The sequence below is a fragment of the Balaenoptera acutorostrata genome, chromosome 7 (assembly GCF_949987535.1).
Source record: "Balaenoptera acutorostrata chromosome 7, mBalAcu1.1, whole genome shotgun sequence".
Classification (NCBI taxonomy): Eukaryota; Metazoa; Chordata; class Mammalia; order Artiodactyla; family Balaenopteridae; genus Balaenoptera; species Balaenoptera acutorostrata.
Window position 1 is genome coordinate 23,822,952 of NC_080070.1, and position 20,922 is coordinate 23,843,873.

The window sequence follows — 20,922 nt, forward strand, 5'->3', positions numbered from 1 at the left end:
CACAATTTGCTTTCATTTAAATAAAATGTAGGGCTTCCCTGGTGGCGCAGTGGTTAAGAATCTGCCTGCCAATGCAGAGGACACAGGTTCGAGCCCTGGTCTGGGAAGATCCAACATGCCGCAGAGCAACTAAGCCCGTGTGCCACAACTATTGAGTCTGTGCTCTACAGCCTGCGAGCCACAACTACTGAGCCCACATGCCACAACTACTGAGCCTACGTGCCACAACTACTGAAGCCCATGCGCCTATAGCCCATGCTCCACAACAAGAGGAGCCACCACAATGAGAAGCCCACACACCACAACGAAGAGTAGCCCCTGCTCGCCACAACTAGAGAAAGCCCGCGCACAGCACGAAGACCCAATGCAACCAAAAATTATAATAATAATAAATAAATAAAATGTATGTGTATATGTAGAGGAAAAAATCTGTATGAACATACAATAAGATTTTGGTGGCGATCTTTGGATGGTACAAATATGGCATAAATATGGTAATATTGTAAAATGTTTGCTTCCTTGTATTTTCTAACTGCTTTGTAATAATAAAAGGTTATTTTTTTAAAAAAAATCTCTCAGAGAGACTGTCATACAGAGTGAAGTAAGTCAGAAAGAGAAAAACAAATACCGTATGCTAACACATACATATGGAATCTAAAAAAAGAAAAAAAATGGTTCTGAAGAACCTAGGGGCAGGACAGGAATAAATACGCAGACATAGAGAATGGATTTGAGGACACGGGGAGGGGGAAGGGTAAGCTGGGACAAAGTGAGAGAGTGGCATGGACATATATACACTACTAAATGTAAAATAGTTAGTGGTAAGCAACCGCATAGCACAGGGAGATCAGCTCTGTGCTTTGTGTCCACCTAGAGGGGTGGGATAGGGAGGGTGGGAGGGAGATGCAAGAGGGAACGGATATGGGGATATATGTATACATATAGCTGATTCACTTTGTTATACAGCAGAAACGAACACACCATTGTAAAGCAATTATACTCCAATAAAGATGTTAAAAAAAAAAAAATCTCTCAGAGAAACCTGTCACTTAAAGGAATGTTTTGAAAAGGGGTAATTATCCCTCAATTGACTTGTTTTATAAAATGGATTTTCATAGTTTACATGGGACAGGGTACGTGCTGGAATTTGAAGCAGCGCCTTAATGTTTGTTATAACAGCACCTGACTATAATCATATATTTTCTCATCTAAAATATGTAACAATTCATACCAAAAGAGTAGAGATGTTTGTTTAGTTTTGTTTCAATCCTGGGCAACTCCTAGAGGTCAAAAGCTCTGAGAATACTCACCATTCCCATAAGCCCAGTCATCATTCATGCGGTGGCGTACTTTCTGATAAATGGCTGACATGGTTTTCATGTTGCTTTTCCTCCACTGGCGCCCCAGGTACTTGGTCTGTATTTTTAGCAGCTTCAGCACATAAAGTTGCAGCATGGCCTGTTTGACCTTGAGGGCCCGCTTTAAGATTGGAGCAGATTTAAACACTACCAGCATCTGCCCATTTAAAGAGGGATAGGAATGAAGAAAGATAAGGATCTAAAGTTTCTTGGAATTTACAACTCACAGACAAATTAAGCCAAACCTGGCTAACCTCAGACTACCCTGGGGAGCTTTGGAAAATCTATGGTCCAAGCTCCACTTAGACTTAGTCTTTAACAACAGAGGAAGCACTACATTTATATTTCACAATTCAAAATTTCTAATATTCAAAGAGCAAAAAAATTTTGTCAGCCACACATCCCCTTTCCACTGTTACCAGCTTCCTGTGTATCTTCTGGAGATAATTCTATGTATGTGTATGTTACTTTTATTAACAGAAATGATAGCAACTACATACCCTTTCACCTTGTTCCATACCTTGATTTTTTTTTCAATTTTATTTATTTATTTATTTATTTTTATTTTTTTAATATTTTTTTATACAGCAGGTCCTTGATTTTTACTTAACAATATATCTTGAAAATTATTCCACAGCAGTACAGAACCGTCGCATTCTTTTTAATGGTTGTATTAATATTCTATTATAAGGATGTACATAAATAATTTAACCAGTTGGTATTAATGAGCATTTATGTTTTTTCCAGTCTTTCATGATTACAAATACTGCTGCAGTGAATAATCTTAGACTTGTATCATTTGAGATACGTGACTATAATCCAAAATACAATGCTAACTTCCCTACCAGAGCTGCCCTGAGGGAGGGTCCATATTCAGCTCCCTGAAAAGAAATGGACTGGTAAATAATTATCATAGAAAAAGTACCCAGAATTAGGAGGTGCTAAGTCTTACGGAGCATTCAGTGTCTATCTATAAAGCTCGCAAAGCGAGAAGTCCATATTTACTAAAGATAAAAAAAACCCCAATTAGGTGGACACCATGATCTGAAGCTCCACTCACCATGGTTCTGGAATGCTTCCATTTGGTCAGTTTATTGAGCAGCCTCAGAAGGTTGATGCAGGAAAAGAGGTTCCTCCAGCAGAACTGGTTGTTGTCTCCAGCTTCCTGTAATAAGGCATGCTCATCATTATCTCAACACCTATAAGGCATTCCTTCCCACAGAAGTATGGAAGTCACGGTTGGTCAGTTTAGGTGAGGCCTTCCATATGAAATGCTACCTCCTTTCCATCCCACTCTTCATGTAGTGAGGCCCCAAGGCATGCAATATCCTTCATCTGAAAACACACAGCTGCCAATCCTGGAAGACTCTACCTAGAGCAAGTACTGGCTAGAAAGATGGTACATGAACATAGAAACTTCATTTAAGCAAGCTTTCTTGTGTAGCTTTCTGCTTTAACATCAGAAAAGAGATGATAGAATTTTGCCCTCATATACTCTGCACTTAAGTAAGCTATGTTTATAATTGCTAAGAGTTATTCTGGTAGATTTCAAACTATTGGGTTAGCCAAAAAGTTCGTTCGCATTTTTGTAAGATGTTACAGAAAAACCCGAACGAACTTTTTGGCCAACCCTATATATTGTATGGATCTCAAATTCATTACAATTAATTCTTTAAAAAATCAACCTCCACCCTCCTTTATCAAACCATATTGCAGTAAACTGCTTAATTCTCTAGCATGGAAGGAAAAAAGGCAGATGGTTAATTGGAACCAGGTGTTTCTCTTGAATGTTTCTTGATAGCTTGTGAGCACCCAACCAGAGATAACAGATGGATGTCAGATCAGAAACAGGTAACTACTCATAGAAACATCTTTCAGGGACAAAAATAAGAGTCTGGGTTTTGGGGCTTGCACCTATATACTGGTGTCAGAAGCTATATAAATCAATTAACACACTTGGTGGTCAAACTAACATCTTGGAAATTTCTCATGTCTACAATGTGAGAGGAGAATGTAGGAGTGGGAGATGTGTAGAAGTGAACTGCTTTCTGGTGAGTGGAAGATTACCCCCTACTCTCCCAAATTAATTTGAAGCAAGCAAAGCAGACATACATCAACTGTGGAATGAACAGCCAAGACTTTTGAGAATATTAGGCTCTCCTAAGAAAGAAATAAGACTGAGGATCAAAAAGTTGCAGGGATACTTTTCGGAAATATTGTTTAGAAATAATGTTCTCCTGCAAATTCCCTGGTGGTCCAGCACTTAGGACTCGGCACTTTCACTGCAGGGGCCCAGGTTCGATCCCTGGTCAGGGAACTAAGATTTCACAAGCCGCGCGGCATGGCCAAAAATAATAATAATAATAATGTTCTTCTTCCTCTAGTAAATGTTCAATATTGTGTTTAGAACTAGTTCCAGGAAAGCTATCTGTTTTGTTCTAAGAGAAACTTCCATGGGAGCCTCCACTCTAGTGCAAAACAGATCAGGTTTTATAGATGTTACCTTTTGTGTGGCTAACAGAGGAGACAGACTTCTAAATGTTTATGTTTTAAGAAGAAGCAGGGGAAACAAAAACATAAGAGAGAAGTAAGTATATTTCAGCTGTGAGCTTTCTTCTTCCTGACTTCTAATACGGTAGCCACATAAAAAGACTTGCATCCCTTGTGGGATATGGGAGTAGTGGCATGGTCTTGGAGAAGCAGCACTGGAGTAGGCATCAGGACACCCGGGTTATGGCTTCAGTCCTGGCTGTATCACCTTAGGCAAGTAATTTCCCTGTTTCCTGTAAGAGGCTGAACTAAGATAACCTTTAAGATCCTTTTATCTCTGACCATTCAATAATTCTGTGGCTTACAAGTTAAAGTTTTGAGGGAGAGAATGCTGATTGTGGCTGCCTTTTTCTCAGAGCTGAGTCTCAAGAGTCCCAAGAGCTGCCCCAGTCCCCTCCTGAAGGTAGTCTCACCTGCCCAGGGCCCTTCCCTCTGATAATGCTTCCCTGATGTCTATAACTAGCCCCACTTCTTGCATCACTAGATGCTGCCTGGAGTGGGCACTGAAAGCACACATGCTGGTCAGTGGCTCTCCCTGGAGAGCTGAGTCCAGGCTTGTTGTCTTCTTTGCTGGAGCCCTGCTCAAGCCTTCTCCCTTCTTCCAACCCAACAAATAATCTTTTTCCCAGAAAGCCTTTAGGTCCATGGGTGCCCTTTCAGAATTGCCTGTCTTGAGAGTTTTTTCTTTTTATGTTCATTTAAAGCAGGTTTGGGCTTCCCTGGTGGCGCAGTAGTTAAGAATCTGCCTGCCAGTGCAGGGGATATGGGTTCGAGCCCTGGTCCAGGAAGATCCCACATGCCACGGAGCAACTAAGCCCGTGCACCACAGCTACTGAGCCTGTGCTCTAGAGCCTGCGTGCCAAAACTACTGAAGCCCGTGTACCTAGAGCCCATGCTCCACAATAAGAGAAGCCACCACAATGAGAAGCCCGCGCATCACAATGAAGAGTAGCGCCTGCTCACAGCAAGTAAAGAAAGTCCGTGCGCAGCAACGAAGACCCAAATCAACCAAAAACAAATAAATAAATGTATAAAACTAACTAAATAAAGGTTACCTTCTTCCTTCCTCTTTTTTTTTTTTTTTTTTTTTTCAGGACTCAGCATATTAAGTAAGATGCAAACTTCTGCAGGGGGATATATTTTGTGAACAGCAGCACTTGGCTATATTCTCTTGTTCCTGGTACTTAGCAGTATCCAAAGCAAGACCTTTACTCACTTTCAACCAGCTAAAATTAAAAAAGAATTGCCCATGTTCCACTCTCACAAATAAATATTTGTTTGCATACACATTTGGTCTGAAGATTCAGTTTAGCAACCACAATCCTACCCTTTCAGAGCATCTCTAAGGCACTACAAGGGTTCTGCTCTCAAAGATCCATCCATAGCTCAGCTGAGTGAGCCAAGCCAAATAAAAACCCATGCTTTGGACTTCCCTGGTGGTCCAGTGGTAAAGAATCCGCCTTCCAATGCAGGGGACGTGGGTTTGATCTCTGGTCGGGGAACTAAGACCCCAGATGCTGCGGGGCAACTAAGCCCGCGCGCCACAACTACTGAGCTCTGGCGCCTCAATTAGAGAGCCTGCGTGCCGCAAACTACAGAGCCCATGTGCTCTGGAGCCTGCGCACCACAACTAGAGAAGAGAAAACCCACACGCCACAACTAGAGAGAAGCCCGTGCACCGCAACGAAGAACCCACGCGCCACAACGAAAGATCCTGCATGCCTCAACGAAGATCCCGCGTGCCGCAGCTAATACCCAACACAGCCAAATAAATAAATAAATAAATAAAGTTAAAATGTTAAAAAAAAAAAGAAAATACATTAAAAAAAAACAGGCTTAAGACAATTAAGTGGATAATTAACTCAGATGACTGTGGAAAGGAAGAACAGAGTGTTTCTTTTGTACTGAGGAAATCAGATTGGTTAGAATCTGAGCACTGGAAGAGACTTAGCTGTTCTAGTCCAATTCTGTTATCCATAGAAGCAAAACCTGAGGCCCAGAAAGAGGAAGGTGGTCTGGCCAAGGTCACATGGTAAGTGCCCCAACCAGGGCTTGAACCTAGATTTCCAGTACTTACTGAATTCTAACACTTTGTCTTTGTTTACTGTTCATCTTCTGATTAAGTTACTGCTAGGTTAAGGACCCAGATCTAGGTATCATAAGAGTTATGATTCTCAAAAGTGATGTGAGGAGGTATGGAGGAAGGAGAAAAGAAAATTTCAAAGTCATCTGGGGAGCTTTAGCAAACTACTTGTGCCCTGGGAGGGACCTGGGCATGTGAGTTAAAAAAATCACCCCATTACAGAAAGGGTGACAACCAGGAAAATTGATAAAATGCAAAAAAAAAACATTTATCCATGGTCCTTCCTCTGTATAAATACCTCATGGAAAATGGATATATACCTTATGGTATGTTCACATTTTGTCTAGGATAGAGAAACAATAATGCTACTGGTGTTATTGGTTTTAAATAGTGATGGTGAATGTCAAAGCAAAGACTTTTATTTAAGGAGGTCACAAATCACTGGTTAAATAATGCCTAAAAGGAATGCTAGAGACCTTAATACCTGAACATAAAGAAAACAAAAATCAAAACAATAACAAAAATCTTCTGGAATATCTGTAAATATCTGGATTAGGAAGTTATAAAACTAATAAAGATAGATGAAAGGATCAGGTATATAAATTTAAGTGACATGAACATATTTTTATAGGTATTTCTGAATATAAATCATACCCAAATTTGAAGAATTTTGCAATGAACTACCTTTTAAGAATTAACTTAATAATTTCACTTGCCTAGATCTGAAAGGAAATGACAAATATTTCTTTGCAAATGGCTAGGTCATGCAAATTCTTACCCTCTGCTTTGGACAACACTTCACCACTCCACCTGCTTCCATATCAGTAGAGGGTAAGACTGGGCAAGATACTAAGAAACTTCTAGGTCTGATACTCAATGACTCCAAAATACAGTGTATGTTTAGTTAGAAATTATAAATGCATTGTTGTAATAACATGATATATGTTATAAAGTACATCTAAAGTAAAAAAGGATATTAATACATATAAAAAAGATCTAATATATCCCACCCCTAAAGCATCATGTTGCACACCCTATTTTTCATACCATTGCTCTAAACAACCACCCAGATGCTGAGCATCCTACAGTACTTGAGGCCATACCCACTGCCTTCTCTAGCAACCTCCTTCTAAAGACCATACCTAACTTCCACACAATCATACATTCACCATCCTTCTCTTATGTTTGGAATTTAATTTTAATTTTTTCCTAGTTTAGTGGATTGAATTTGAATACAGACTTTTGGAGATCTAGAAATTGTAACCCTTCCTGCACCAGGTAGGTGAGGAAACTCTTCAGTACATGAGTAAAGATGGCCTACTGTAGAGCTAGATGTTTTGACAAGATGAGAAGACCGTAGATATTAATGTGCCATTAACTTTGCCTTTATTTCATGTCCATTATATGTGTAGTTGGAATTCCAAATGAAGTTGAACTCAGTTCAAATACAGAAAACTGAGAAAATATGAATCAAGACTACCTTAGCCAAGTAATTCCACTTCTAGGAATCTATCTTAAGGAAATAATCAGAGATGAGGTCAAAGATTCATGTGTAAGGATGTTCATTTTGGATTTATACAAAGAACACTGAAATAAATGCCCAACAATAGTAGAAAACAATCATTTTTAAAAAATTAAGTAGTGTAATATTATATGTAGCTATTAAAAATTATGTTCTAAGAATGTTTAATAAAATCATATTGTGAACATTTAGATTTTACTATGTGAATTGAAACATATGTAAAGTCCTTATTTTCTTAAATAATATGTGTGTGTGTATATATGAGTGAATATATAAATATATATGGTTAACTGTAGCAAAATAATAACAGTGGTTTATTTTCTTTCCCATATGTTTCTGTATTTCCCCAATTTTCTGCAATAGTATATTGCAATACTATATTCAATTTTAAAGTCAGAAAAATAAAATTGAAATGTTACTTAAAGAAAATCCTATACACTTAAAATGCCAGTACATTTTCTGTGCTTACAATTAATTCACTGAGCCTGAAAAAGACATAAGTCTTACTCATATAAACACTAGTCCTTTCTGAGTGCAGAAGCCATCAGTTTAGATAAACAGACCACTATACTGAGGATCTATGTGGAGTAAACTTGCTAGTTAAGTCCATGACTGAGCTCAGGGAAGTACTTCTAAGTTCAAGTAAAAAATTTAAAAAACTGTGGTTACCAAATGAAACCACCAGGCGCCACTGTTGCTTCACAGAAAGGACAGGAATCCCTAGCATGAATCTGTTTTTCATTAAGAATAGATACATGTTTTTACCTACTCTTAGATACAATAAAGTCTTCTCAGAGGCATAACAAGTATTTCAATAATTTTCTGTTCATATCCCAAAAGGTCAATCAGAAGAGATAAAGTTTAGTTCCCATCAATTCCTACTTATGGGATTGAGAAAAGAGAACACATTATATCAAGAAATTGATTCAGGTCATAAAAGCTGACTTTACGTTTTGAAGTACCCTACTAATAGTAGCGCTTTAATGCTATCCCTGTACCACTGTTTCTGTGAGAAAGTGCATTCCTCATTGCAACTCTGAATGACAGGGCTGCATGTCTCCACCCTGGCTCTGCTACTTTCAACTATAAAGTTTTGGCAGCTATTTAACTTCTCCATCTATAAAACACTGAATACCAACCTCATACAGTTGTTTTAAAGACTGAATAACATCATAAACAGGGTTAGACAACTTACTACCTCTCTCTGCAGAGGTAAGAAGCTCCCAGCTTCCTTGGCTGCTGAGACCACATCCAAGTAAGACAGGGAATCTCTGCCCCGGTGCTTAAAAAGGTGCTAGACTTAGTGTCTCAGGACACGGGTCCTTCTCTAATTCAGGGTCTGTCATGAGGAGTGGACCTGACGAGTCACTTCATCCACTGGGCCCTCAGGTTTCTCATCTTTGAAATAGGGGGTTTGGCCAAATGGCTCTCAGGTCCCCTCTAGCCAAGAATCCTATGGTTCTGTAAAACTTGTGCCACAGAAGGTACCATTCTACTTTTGCACAACAAACTTCTCTGATGTGACATCTTGCAGGTACTAAAGTTGGGGGACAAGGGGTTGGGGCACACACGGGTGCCATCATCTGATCATTTATTAAGGTCCTTCCATGTACTGAACATGGTGCTAGACTCGGGGGATATAAAATGAAGATGATACTATCTCTTCCTTTAGGGAGTTTTCAATCAAATGGAGAAACAGATACAGATAAACAATTACAGTGCAACAGGGTGAAGGTATGGGCTGAGGTATATCTAAAGAGCTGTAGAGATGAGATAGGCACTCGAGTTCAACATGCTGGTCATGAGTCAGTTTCATGGGATTCAGAATAACTGAGGGACTTCTATGATTTGCCTAGAACTGTTTCCAGCATGAGGAACTTTCTGGGTCATCCTTCTGTGGCCATATTGAATTTTGCCTCAGAGAGACCTAGGTAAGGTATTTTCTGAAGTACACACCCCTGGGTATTTTCTGTAGCACAGCAGAAAGAAGACAGATAATTGATTTAGGCTAGACCAGAAGAGATTCTCCTGCCATTTATCACAGATGTTCACACTCAATTTCAGTCCCATTATCTTTCTAAATTCCCTCTCCTCCTTAGTGTTTTTCACTGACCCTTTTCTCTATAAAATGCTACACTCAGCTTCTCCAAATCTTTCTCAACTGGGTCAGCAGCTCTAGACCCCTACTACCTCTGTGCTCTTGCCAATATGCCTCTACTGATCTGAGACCCCCAAACCAGGGCATTAGGGGGCTAGAGAAGAAAAGGAAGAGCAAATGCCAACCTCTGCCACCTGGTAATTTCAAAGGGTATCAAATCCCCACTTGCTTACCAGACTCTCCGTAGTAAGCTCTGGCAAATCCTGGATGATACAGCATGGGTAATCCAGGACCGAGATACTGCAAGATGCAGAGATAAGGACAGGCTTTAGGTAAATGGCAATGGCAGCAAATGGCTATATCTGAAAGGGCAAGAGGTATTTCTCTTCAGCAGGCCGCATCTATTTCCAAAACTGCTTAGTGATTTCAGCTGAAACTGAGGGTTCTGGTGCCAGGCAACTCCAGATCCAGTCTCCTCTCCTCACAGCCATGAGAGGAACCAACAGAATTCTTTCAGGCTGGCCCCTATCTGGCAGAGGCAAGAGAAACCAGAAGGAGAGCCTCTGTATAGCCACCTTTCTCCTCCCTTCTTTAAAGGAATACATAAGCTTGTGTGCATTTGCGTTTCTGCATTTAAGTGTATGCTTGTGTGTATGCGTGTACATAAAATTGTGCTCCCAGAGATGCTGCCCAAACTCATCCCAATAATAACCACCTGTGGATGTGAGAATGAAATGAAGACCTCTCCTGTGTCCCTTACCAGATGTTCCTGAAACTCAGGAGCTCTGGGGAATGATCACAGAAGCCACTCCTAGAGGAAGCTTGAGACAGAGGCAGCTTCCTGCAGCAGGGCCAATCTAGTAGCTCAAGAATGGTAATAGCATCTGCCCCCAAAACAGACAGTGGGGAACTGCAAGGGAGCTGGAGGCTCTGCGGTGAGCCCAGGGAAGCAGGCATGAGTCAGCAGGGGAAATAAGGCACCACATGATGACAGGGACACGGTCACTCGAAATGACGGCTCTCTTTCTTTCCTCTTCTCCCTTCTTCACTGGTACAATGCAGAATTTAGACTAGCTAATCTCTAATGCTCCTTCTGGCTCCAACATTCCATAAGGTTTTAAACACCAATCCATCCGAACTAGAGTAGTTGGAAATGAGTAAAGGATGTTGGCAAAGCATAGGCTATAAAGAGGAATATGAGGTTCCTTCAACCTGTCTCTACATTTCAAAGTCAAAACTTCTATCCAAGCAAAACGTAACAATTTATTTGACAAGAAATGTTGACCTTGTCCAAGAAACCCACAAAGGTAACCTAAGGGAACCAAGGTAGGAGAGGAGAGGGCAGTGGACCTACCTACTGGATTCTCCCAGGGCTCTGCACTACTCCATTAGGATAAACATTCTCAGCTGGCTCATCTACTTATCTACCCACCTCCCAATGACAAAGCCCCATGGCAAAGTAGGTACTGGCAACCAGGAAATGAGGGTGGGAAATCAAGGATGGATTTGTTCCAATCTCATTGTACTGAATTCTAGCCTAAGGGGGCATAAAATAAAGTTACAAGTTTCTAGGATATCTAGATTTTAAGAGCCATGAGGAAACTGCAATAACGAGCTGTAGGTGCTCAAGTTCTCAAGATCATGCAACAGTAAAGCTTACAGGTAATGCATGAGAGGACCACTGTATCCAGGCCAAGCTTAGCAAACGGTGTAGTCTGGCACTACCGCTCTTCCAACTCCAAATTGAACCTGATGGACACCTATTGGATTGTCTGCCCCCTGCTTCTAGGCCCATGGTACAGGGGGCATTTAGTTCCTGAACCCCACTCCCCAGTCACAGTTGATTGATCCAAGGGTGGATCAACCCTGGGAATGTAAAACAGGGATTGAGAGCCAATTCAATCTCTGAAGTGGCACAGGAATATGTTTAGTTCATGTGGGCATATTTCACTAAGTGGCCTAGGAAGCAGACAAAACTATTTGTCAATGAGAGAGGAAAAACTGGAGTGGAGGTACAGAGGCTTGGTGGCCATAGATGGAGGTGGAGAGCTTCCTTGGCTCCTTATGCTACAGACCAACCCTGAGGCCCAGAGCTGCATCTTGTCCTAGGTTCCTCGAGATGATATACTGCCCATTTTCTCCTAACAAATTCCCATTCTGTGTGAGCCAGGTCCAGCTCTTTTTGGTTCCTTATCACTAAGAGGGTTGACTGATACACACAGGTACCTTCATGAAGCTGTGACCCTTACCCAGCCCGACCTACACTTTCATTTTCCCTGGTAACCCAACTAGTATGTCTTAAGTGTCTTTTTTTTTCTGGCCGTGCCACGCGGCTTGTGGGATCTTAGTTCCCCGACCAGGGACCAAACCCGGGCCCTCGGAGTGAAAGTGCAGAGCCCTAACCACTGGCCAGGGAATTCCCGTAAGTGCCATTTTTTTTTTTTTTTTAAACATCTTTATTGGAGTATAATTGCTTTACAATGGTGTGTTAGTTTCTGCTTTATAACAAAGTGAATCAGTTATACATATACATATGTTCCCCTGTCTCTTCCCTCTTGCGTCTCCCTCCCTCCCACCCTCCCTATCCCACCCCTCTAGGTGGTCACAAAGCACCGAGCTGATCTCCCTGTGCTGTGCGGCTGCTTCCCACTAGCTATCTATTTTACATTTGGTAGTGTATATATGTCCATGCCACTCTCTCACCCTGTCACATCCTACCCCTCCCCCTCCCCATATCCTCAAGTCCATTCTCTAGTAGGTCTGTGTCTTTATTCCCGTCTTGCCACTAGGTTCTTCATGACCTTTTTTTTTTTCCTTAGATTCCATATATGTGTGTTAGCATACTGTATTTGTTTTTCTCTTTCTGACTTACTTCACTCTGTATGACAGACTCTAACTCCATCCACCTCACTACAAATACCTCCATTTCATTTCTTTTTATGGCTGAGTAGTATTCCATTGTATATATGTGCCACATCTTCTTTATCCATTCATCCGATGATGGACACTTAGGTTGCTTCCATGTCCTGGCTATTGTAAATAGAGCTGCAATGAACATTTTGGTACATGACTCTTTTTGAATTATGGTTTTCTCAGGGTATATGCCCAGTAGTGGGATTGCTGGGTCGTATGGTAGTTCTATTTTTAGTTTTTTAAGGAACCTCCATACTGTTCTCCATAGTGCCGTAAGTGCCATTTTTAAGGGGGGTGGTGCCCAAGTCTCTCTGCAGTTAGGAAAAACCCATTCTCCAAGGCTTCCTCCAAACAGGAAAAGTAAAGCACTCTCATCTATGTTTATCTTAACTAATGCTTATAAAAGCTCTATGATATAGTCAGAGTAGGTATTATTCTTATTTTAAAGATGAAAATACTGTGTCTCAGAGAAACAAAGTGTCTTACGCTTGAGATGACACAGCTAGCAAGTGGCAGATCCAGGTCAGGAATCCAGGTCCCGTGACTTCAGGTTCTGTTTGTGTGTTTTAAACTACATATAAGTAGGCTGCCTCTCCAGGGTGGAGTTTCTGGCCGTGCTGACAGACTGGTGGGGCAATATCTCCTAGCCCCTCTCCAGTCACCTCAAGCGTCAGGTCAGCCTTCTTCTACTTTACGAACTTTGCCTCTGGTAAAGCACTTCTGGTCAACTCTACTGATTATCATGCTTCTAGTTTTTGTGTAAGTAGCAAACTGAGGAACAAGGATCTACTCTGTTAACCCCCCAGGTCCCCACTTGGCTGGAGCAATCCATAGCAACTGTGATCAGAAAGCAATCTATGTTTTAACCCTGCCTCTGCTGCTTACTTAAGGGGTCTCACTAGCATGTTATCCTTAAGTAAGTCAATTAACCTCTCTGAATTTGGTGAAATGGGAATAAAACTTATTGTGATATGTCTTAGCACTACTGAGGAGATTAAATGAAATAATGGATGTGAAAATCCTATATTTTTTTAAACTACAAATTGATCTATCTAAGTAAGGTTCTATTATTTATCTTTAGTTACAAATTCTGTATAACACTTTACAAAGTAGTGTGATTGATCCAACTTATGATTTACACCAAAATTAGGGCTGACCAGACAAGTAGGATGCTTCACAAAAAATATTTTCTGGATCCTTCTGCCACAGGGCTGAAATTTCATCGTTGCAGTTTCATTTCTTTGAGTCATGGCATTTTCAGTTTTCAAAACTATTAAAATTCAAATATCTTTGTGAAGAGGCCAAACCATACACCCCACCAGTAACACTTCAAGGAAATTAAATTTGACAGTGACAGCTCTAAGATAGAAAGGACCAGGGACACCAGGAGAACAGAAAGTCAGCTCTGAGACGATGTAACTTCTCAACCATCCCAAATATCCCTTTGAAATAAACCTGTCCAGAGTTCTTACCTGTTTTTGGCAGTGATGTAGGACAAAATATTTTGATTGAAGAACTTCAGGATCAATGGAATGCAGTTGGCAAATACCAAATGTTGTGATACATATTCAAACTGAATTAAAAGATCAAAGCAGAAAGGATGCTTATTTGGGGGAGAATAGAAGGTCTGTATGAAAAAAAAAGAGGCAAGTACAATTCTAATATCCATTCCTAAGAATATCCACTGTCCACTTGTGTTATCAGTCTTCCTGTCTGGGAAGTGGGAAGAACCATCTTCAGCCAGCCCATCCTACAGAGAAGGGGACAATCCGCAGTGTGTGTATGTTGCAAGCACCTGACCAAAAGCACAAACATAAACAAGCCAGAAAGAAAATCCCACTCCAGATAAATAGAAAGAATTGCTGTGAGATTTGTTCCTAAGCTCTACAGGAAAGGAAGGCTCCCTGAGGGAGTTGTCTTCCATACCAAAGCTCTGGCTCATAGGGTTTCAATTGTGATTGATACAGCAGGAACAGGTGCAGCCCAGCAACTGCTGGCATCACTCAGTCAGGATGGATACGGCACACAGTAACCAAATGAACCACTGGAATGTGGGCTCCAGCGTGAGTCTGGTTCACTACATTAGCCCCCATACTTAGAATATCAGTATTTTAATGAATGAATCAACAAGAGTCCTTCAGTCAACAGATACTGCACTGAGAATAAATCCAAGATCTTTTTGATGGGCTGGACACCAGAACATAGGGCTACATTTTGCTCTCTTGAATCTGGATGGGGTTTGCATCCAGGAAGACCTATTGCGGCAGTGTCATGGAGTTGTGTCACCTGGATTTTGCCCATGATACACTGAGGAACATCAGCCACAGTTTGTCTCCAGATCCAGAACCTAGACTGCTGGGAAGTGTAGAAACTGGGTTGAAAAAGCAGAAAACTGTAGTGTTTTAAATCCCTTAGCTCTTCCTGATCACCGAGAAATAGCCATGGCAGCAAGCTAAGCTGCCCTTTGCTCAGGTGTGTGGTTAGCAGTGGGGAGTCAGGTTGTGTTGCCCATTTCTCTCTTCTGCCTTAATACTTTCTCCCTGGCAGCTGACCCAGGGTATTTTCCAAAGCCTCAGATGGAGAAGCCAATGCATACCTACTATCAAGTGATGGAAAACATTTTTCAGTTTGAGACATGTCTGTAGCCTTGTCAGGATGCACTGATGCAGGGCAAGACCCATCAAGCCACCCACCTGTCTGGCTGTTGATCCACATACTGCCCACCAAGAGAAGCAGACAGAAGCACACATACACAGTTCTCTTTCTGCTAGGAGCACTATTTCTCATCCATCCCTACTCCTTCCAGCGCTGCTGCTGCTGCTCAGCAAACACTGGCAGAAGAAGTGTGAGTACTCAGGGCACCTAACACACCCAAAGGTGCCTCTGAATCTATGAAAGTGGAGAAATAATCCTGGTTGTACAGTCAAACCTGCCATGGACACATACCCTGCAGGGGCTTCCCTGCACTCTGAGGTCCTGCTCTTCTACCAGCGAGCTTGGTTCTGACTCCTTAGGAGGAAAATGAGGCAGAGGCCCTGTGCAGGAATGAGAAGGCTCCCTGGCCTCTCCATGTCTCACCACAGAGAACATCCATTCACTGCCCCCATGTTCTCCTATATCCTGGCAACACCCATAGCACCAAGTCCAAACTCTTTAGCATGGCAAACAGTGCTTTCATAGGGAAGCAGGTTCTTAACCTTTTTTAGCCTCAGTGGAATAAAATAAGACCCACCTCGTAGGGTTGAGAGAATTAAATGAGATCTTACGTGAACTTAACAGAGTGCTGGCCACATTGTAAGTACTCAAAACTGTGTGCTAGCGTATGTATTATGACCTGCTCCCTGCCATCCCCTCCAGCTTCGTGTATCACCAGACCTCCCCACTCCCTCCACTCCAGGCAGAACTCCAGCAACATTTAATTAGTTTCCAAGGTACTCTGCTCTCTCCCTTCTGGACTTTCACAAATTAGCTTTTCTGCTTGAAATGTTTCCTGCTACCTTTCCCTGACAACTCCCGTATCCTGGCTAACATCTGTTTCTTTAGGACTCAGGTTAGAAGTCACATCTTCTCCACCTCAGGTTGGATTAGGTGTTTCCATAGCAGCCAATGCTTACCTGTATAACAGCACTTATCACTCCATAATTGGCTATTTATACATCTGTATCCTTTACAAAACTTCAAAGCCCTTAACAGCCAGAAGTGTGCCTTATATAGAATTACATCTCAAATGTTAGAGAAGTGCTTCACGGGACTTCCCTGGTGGCGTAGTGGTTAAGAATCTGCTTGCTTGGGCTTCCCTGGTGGCGCAGTGGTTGAGAATCTGCCTGCTAATGCAGGGGACACGGGTTCGAGCCCTGGTCTGGGAAGATCCCACATGCCACGGAGCAGCTGGGCCCGTGAGCCACAATTGCTGAGCCTGCGCGTCTGGAGCCTGTGCCCCGCGACGGGAGGGGCCGCGATAGAGAAAGGCCCGCGCACCGCGATGAAGAGCGGTCCCCGCACCGCGATGAAGAGTGGCCCCCGCTTGCCGCAACTGGAGAAAGCCCTCGCACGAACCGAAGACCCAACACAGCCAAAAATAAAAAAAAAATAAATAAAAATAAATAAATAAATAAATAAGAAAATCCTTTAAAAAAAAAAAAAAAAAAAAAAAAAGAATCTGCTTGCCAATGCAGGGGACATGGGTTTAAGTTCTGGTCCGGGAAGATGCCACATGCCACAGAGCAACTAAGCCCGTGCGCCACAACTATTGAGGCTGCGAGCCACAATTACTGAAGCCCGCGCGCCTAGAGCCCATGCTCCCCAACAGGAGAAGCCACCACAATGAGAAGCCCACGCACAGCAACGAAGAGTAGCCCCCACTCACCACAACTAGAGAAAGCCTGCGAGCAGCAACGAATACCCAACGCAGCCAAAAATAAATAAAAGTAAATAAATTGAAAAAACAAAAAAGGGCTTCACATAGAGAAAAGTATGCTCAGCACTCCCCCACTTCCCCTTTCTGTGGCATGTTTGAATCCTGTCGTCCACTGCTTCAAAGCTGGCTGGGTATATTCCCAAGAAGCTAGGGATTCCTATGCACAATCCCTGGATAATGTTCAAAGGACACAGACATTTGCAACTTTCTAGGACAATTCCCCACTTCCTACCCCAAGCTTGTGCAACAGGTATCTGGATTCCGTGGACAAAGAAAAGGCTGAAAGATGCTTAGCTGGACCTCAAAGGCCCTTTCGTTCCTCCTTTGGGAGACAGGACCTGGAGGACACCTGAGACATGTGGAGAAGCGCTCTAAGCTGCTCACCTGGTAGATATGATTCAGTTTGAAGTGTTTGAGGAGTAGCAGGAGCAGGGCAGAGATACTCTTTACAATGATCTCCTTGTGCCTGTTCACATCAATGCCCAACTTCATGCTCTGGAGAACAGTGATGCTACAACGGGGAAAGGAAGAGTCAGTGCAGAGGGTGACCTTAGAGCGAGGCCTACAAGGACCCAGGTATTTGGGTCAGATACAATAAACACGAGAGCCAGAACTTGAGAAATCTGAACTGTGCTAGGGAAAACTCCAGAGTTCCCACTTACGAGTCAGGAGAAAAGCTCCTCTGATCTCTTTGTTTCTCTCTCCTTTGGCAAGCTCATCCCTTGGCAATGTCCACCCACATACATGTGCAGCCAGTAACTGGCACTGATGTTACCCTCCAGACTCTCAATTCTGAGCTGAAAAGAGCACAGCAGAGAACACTGCAGTGGAAAGGGGCTACTGGTGGCAGAGAGGCGGTCTCTTTGGAGACGATCCCTGTAAGTGTTAACAAGGTGAGGTGGGGACTAGAGAGACCCTGCAGACAAGATAGCTAATATTTAGCAGGTGCCCCAGTTGAAGCACTCACGGCATCTCCTCAGGCAGGACATCTGCCAGGATATTGATAGAGTCTGTCTTAGCCTTGGAGGTAGGGGCTGCAGCCAGTAGAATCTTAAGTAGAGCAATCTGGGAAGTAGAAAATAAGGAAATCCACCCCATTCAACAAGGTTATTCTTCCACAATTCAACAGCCCTACAAGAAATGTTTTAAAGCCTTTCTCTAAGTTCTTCCCTCAATAACCAAATCTGCCCGGCCTCCAGAAGGGCAAACAGGTGCCCTGCCCTGACAGGCCTGCCTGTGAGGCTAAGGAGCCAGAAGGGAGCTTATGGGCTGTTCTGCTTCAAGACTGCTCTTTCCAAAGAGGACTGAAGGAGCAGAGTGAGAGGGGCAATGCCTAGAAATTAGGTGGGAGGTATAAGCAAGATCTCCCTCCCCGACCGTTTTCCTTCCTCTACCTCAGACCATCAGCGTCCTCACCATCATAGCCTGAGGCCAACTAGGACACCAGAGGCCACGGCAGACCTCAGGGGGACTAAGGCACTTACTTAGGAGGAGGGCCCCCTATGCATCCTGCAGGGATCCCACCTCATTCTCCACCCCTCCCAAAGAAGGACTTGGGAGTATAGCCAAGTCCTTCTTCCTCTGGGAGGAGCCCTGAGGAAAGCTCAGAGAATGCCTTGCCTGAGGGGTGAAGGCTCAGGAAGCAAGATCAAACGACAGATGGCTCAGCTTAAGAGGGCTCTCAGCTATCTATTCCTCGCAGCTGAGAAGGGCAACTCTGGCCCAGCCATCTCCTTACCATGTACTGGGGGAGGCTACACAGCATGCCCTGGTAGAGGATTTCACACGGCGTCTCTGCTACTACCTCTTCCCCCTATGGCAAGAAACATACAGTTTGCCCAGGCCATTTTCCAGTTGACCAAAACCTATGTTTCCTTGGTTGTGGAGGGTGGCAGGAAAAGATCTGGGAGTCAGATCTGGATTCCTACCCTAGCTGTGTTAATGATTCATTGTAGGACCTTGGGTAAGTTACTTTCCCTCTCTGAGACCTAATTTCCTCTTTCTAGGATCAGTGGGCTGGTCTGGATGACCTCTGAGGGCTCTTCCAGGCCTGAGAATCTATGATTTTGGTTGTCCTGTTATCTGGAATCAATCCAGAATTCTATGTCACTTTTGCTAGGTCAGGAGTCAGAACTCCCACCAGCGCAGTGGTTAAGAATCCGCCTGCCAATGCAGGGGACACGGGTTCGAGCCCTGGACTGGGAAAATCCCACATGCTGCGGAGCAGATATGCCCGTGCACCACAACTACTGAGCCTATGTTCTACAGCACGCGAGCCACAACTACTGAGCCCGCGTGCCTAGAGCCTGTGCTCTGCAACAAGAGAAGCCACCGCAATGAGAAGCCTGTGCACCGCAACGAAGAGTAGCCCCCGCTCACTGCAACTAGAGAAAGCCCGCGCGCAGCAACAAAGACCCAACGCAGCCAAAAATAAATAAATAAATTTATTTAAAAAAAAAAAAAAAGTACTCCCATCAAGGAGTTGGCTCAGACTGCTGCTTTGCTGGACATACTTGGGCTTAGCTCAGGCCACAGGTACACCTGGGACACTGGAACTGACACCCCACACAGAGGCACTTCCTATGGTGTCAATCTGAGGCCATCTGAGAGCTCTGGGCTGCTCCAAAGCCAGAAAGGAGAGGTAGGTGACTCAATAGAGAGGGTTAATAAAGGCCTGGAGAGGCAGGAAGGGGTATTAGCAGGGAAAATTTTAGGTGGAAGCTATTTTCTTCCCTTCTCCACTACCCTCTACAACATCCCTTCCTCCTTTCTGACCAGGCCCCTCATGCACAGCTCTGTCCTTGTGATGACCCCATTTAAGCCCTTTATCAGAGTAGCCCTTTATCAAGAGGCTACTCAGGCCACTGTCATCTTTGGCCAGTGCAGTCCTTCCTCCCCCCAACGTCGCTCTATTACAGGACAAGGGTCACTGCCATGAGACCCTAAGGCAAGGAGGAGTAACCAGGCCCCTTCTATCCCACACAACTCGGCTGCTGCTTAAATGGATAATAACCCCGGCAATCCTGCATGTTTGCCTTGCTGTTCTCTAAAAGGCCTATTTCATACATTCTCCCCTCTCTTCAAACCAATCCCCTCATCCCACAGCCCCTCAACACTTACTGACCCTACCTCTCACTTCATGGACAAAACAGAAGCAATCAGACAGGCACAGCCTCATTTTCTCAACACCAAATCTACCAGAGAGTCTCTACCTTCCTCCTTGACATGAAGGATGAACCACCTGTGGTCCTATCAAAGGCTACCCTCCGGTGGTGCTCACACCCTTTTGCTTTATCGAATGCATCAGTTCTGTAATTATCTCCTTTCTCCTGGATCAACTCCTTTAGGACATAAACACACTCCAGGATCTCCTAGCTATAAAGCATTCCCTTGACCCGCATCCTCCTTCAGCTACCATCCCATTTCTACCTTCCTTTTCACAACAGAACTTCTATGTGGTTTGTCTGTGTTGACTAAGTCTACCTCCTTTCTTTACATTCCCTTTTCAATACACTCCAACTAGGCTTCCAGCCCCACCACTTCACTTGAGGTTGCTCTTATCAAGGTCACCAGTTATCTCTATGTTGCCAAAGTCAATGGGCACCTCAGGTCTTATCAAGCACCATTTATCAGCAACATTTAACATAGCTGATCACTCCCTTCTTCTTTAAAGACTTTCTTTTTTTTTTTTAAATAAATTTATTTATTTTATTTATTTATTTTTAGCTGTGTTGGGTCTTCATTGCTGTGCGCGAGGGCTTTCTCTAGTTGCGGTGAGCGGGGGCTACTCTTCATTGCAGTGCACAGGCTTCTCATTGCGGTGACTTCTCTCGTTGCGGAGCAAGGGCTCTAGGCACGTGGGCTTCAGTAGTTGTGGCGCACAGGCTCTATGTGGGATCTTCCCAGACCAGGGATCTAACCCGTGTCCCCTGCACTGGCAGGCGGATTCTCAACCACTGCGCCACCAGGGAAGCCTTGAAA

The 20,922-nt window shown here is 43.4% G+C and overlaps 1 protein-coding gene across 4 annotated transcripts in view; it reads right to left on the reverse strand.

Annotated features, from left to right (window-relative positions):
• STRIP2 (striatin interacting protein 2) overlaps nt 1-20,922 on the reverse strand; it is a 45,872-nt gene that overhangs the window by 3,693 nt on the left and 21,257 nt on the right. For 3 of the 4 annotated variants that reach the window (XM_007177171.2, XM_007177172.2, XM_007177173.2), the window contains 7 exons: nt 18,680-18,754; nt 17,909-18,006; nt 17,326-17,452; nt 13,997-14,097; nt 9,845-9,911; nt 2,419-2,523; nt 1,311-1,515 (listed from right to left, as the gene is read on the reverse strand). In XM_007177171.2, coding sequence (XP_007177233.2) covers nt 1,311-1,515; nt 2,419-2,523; nt 9,845-9,911; nt 13,997-14,097; nt 17,326-17,452; nt 17,909-18,006; nt 18,680-18,754 — 778 coding nt within the window. Of the gene's footprint in view, nt 1-1,310; nt 1,516-2,418; nt 2,524-9,844; nt 9,912-12,220; nt 12,657-13,996; nt 14,098-17,325; nt 17,453-17,908; nt 18,007-18,679; nt 18,755-20,922 lie in introns of those variants that run through there. The other variant, XM_057550440.1, reaches the window with a different exon arrangement.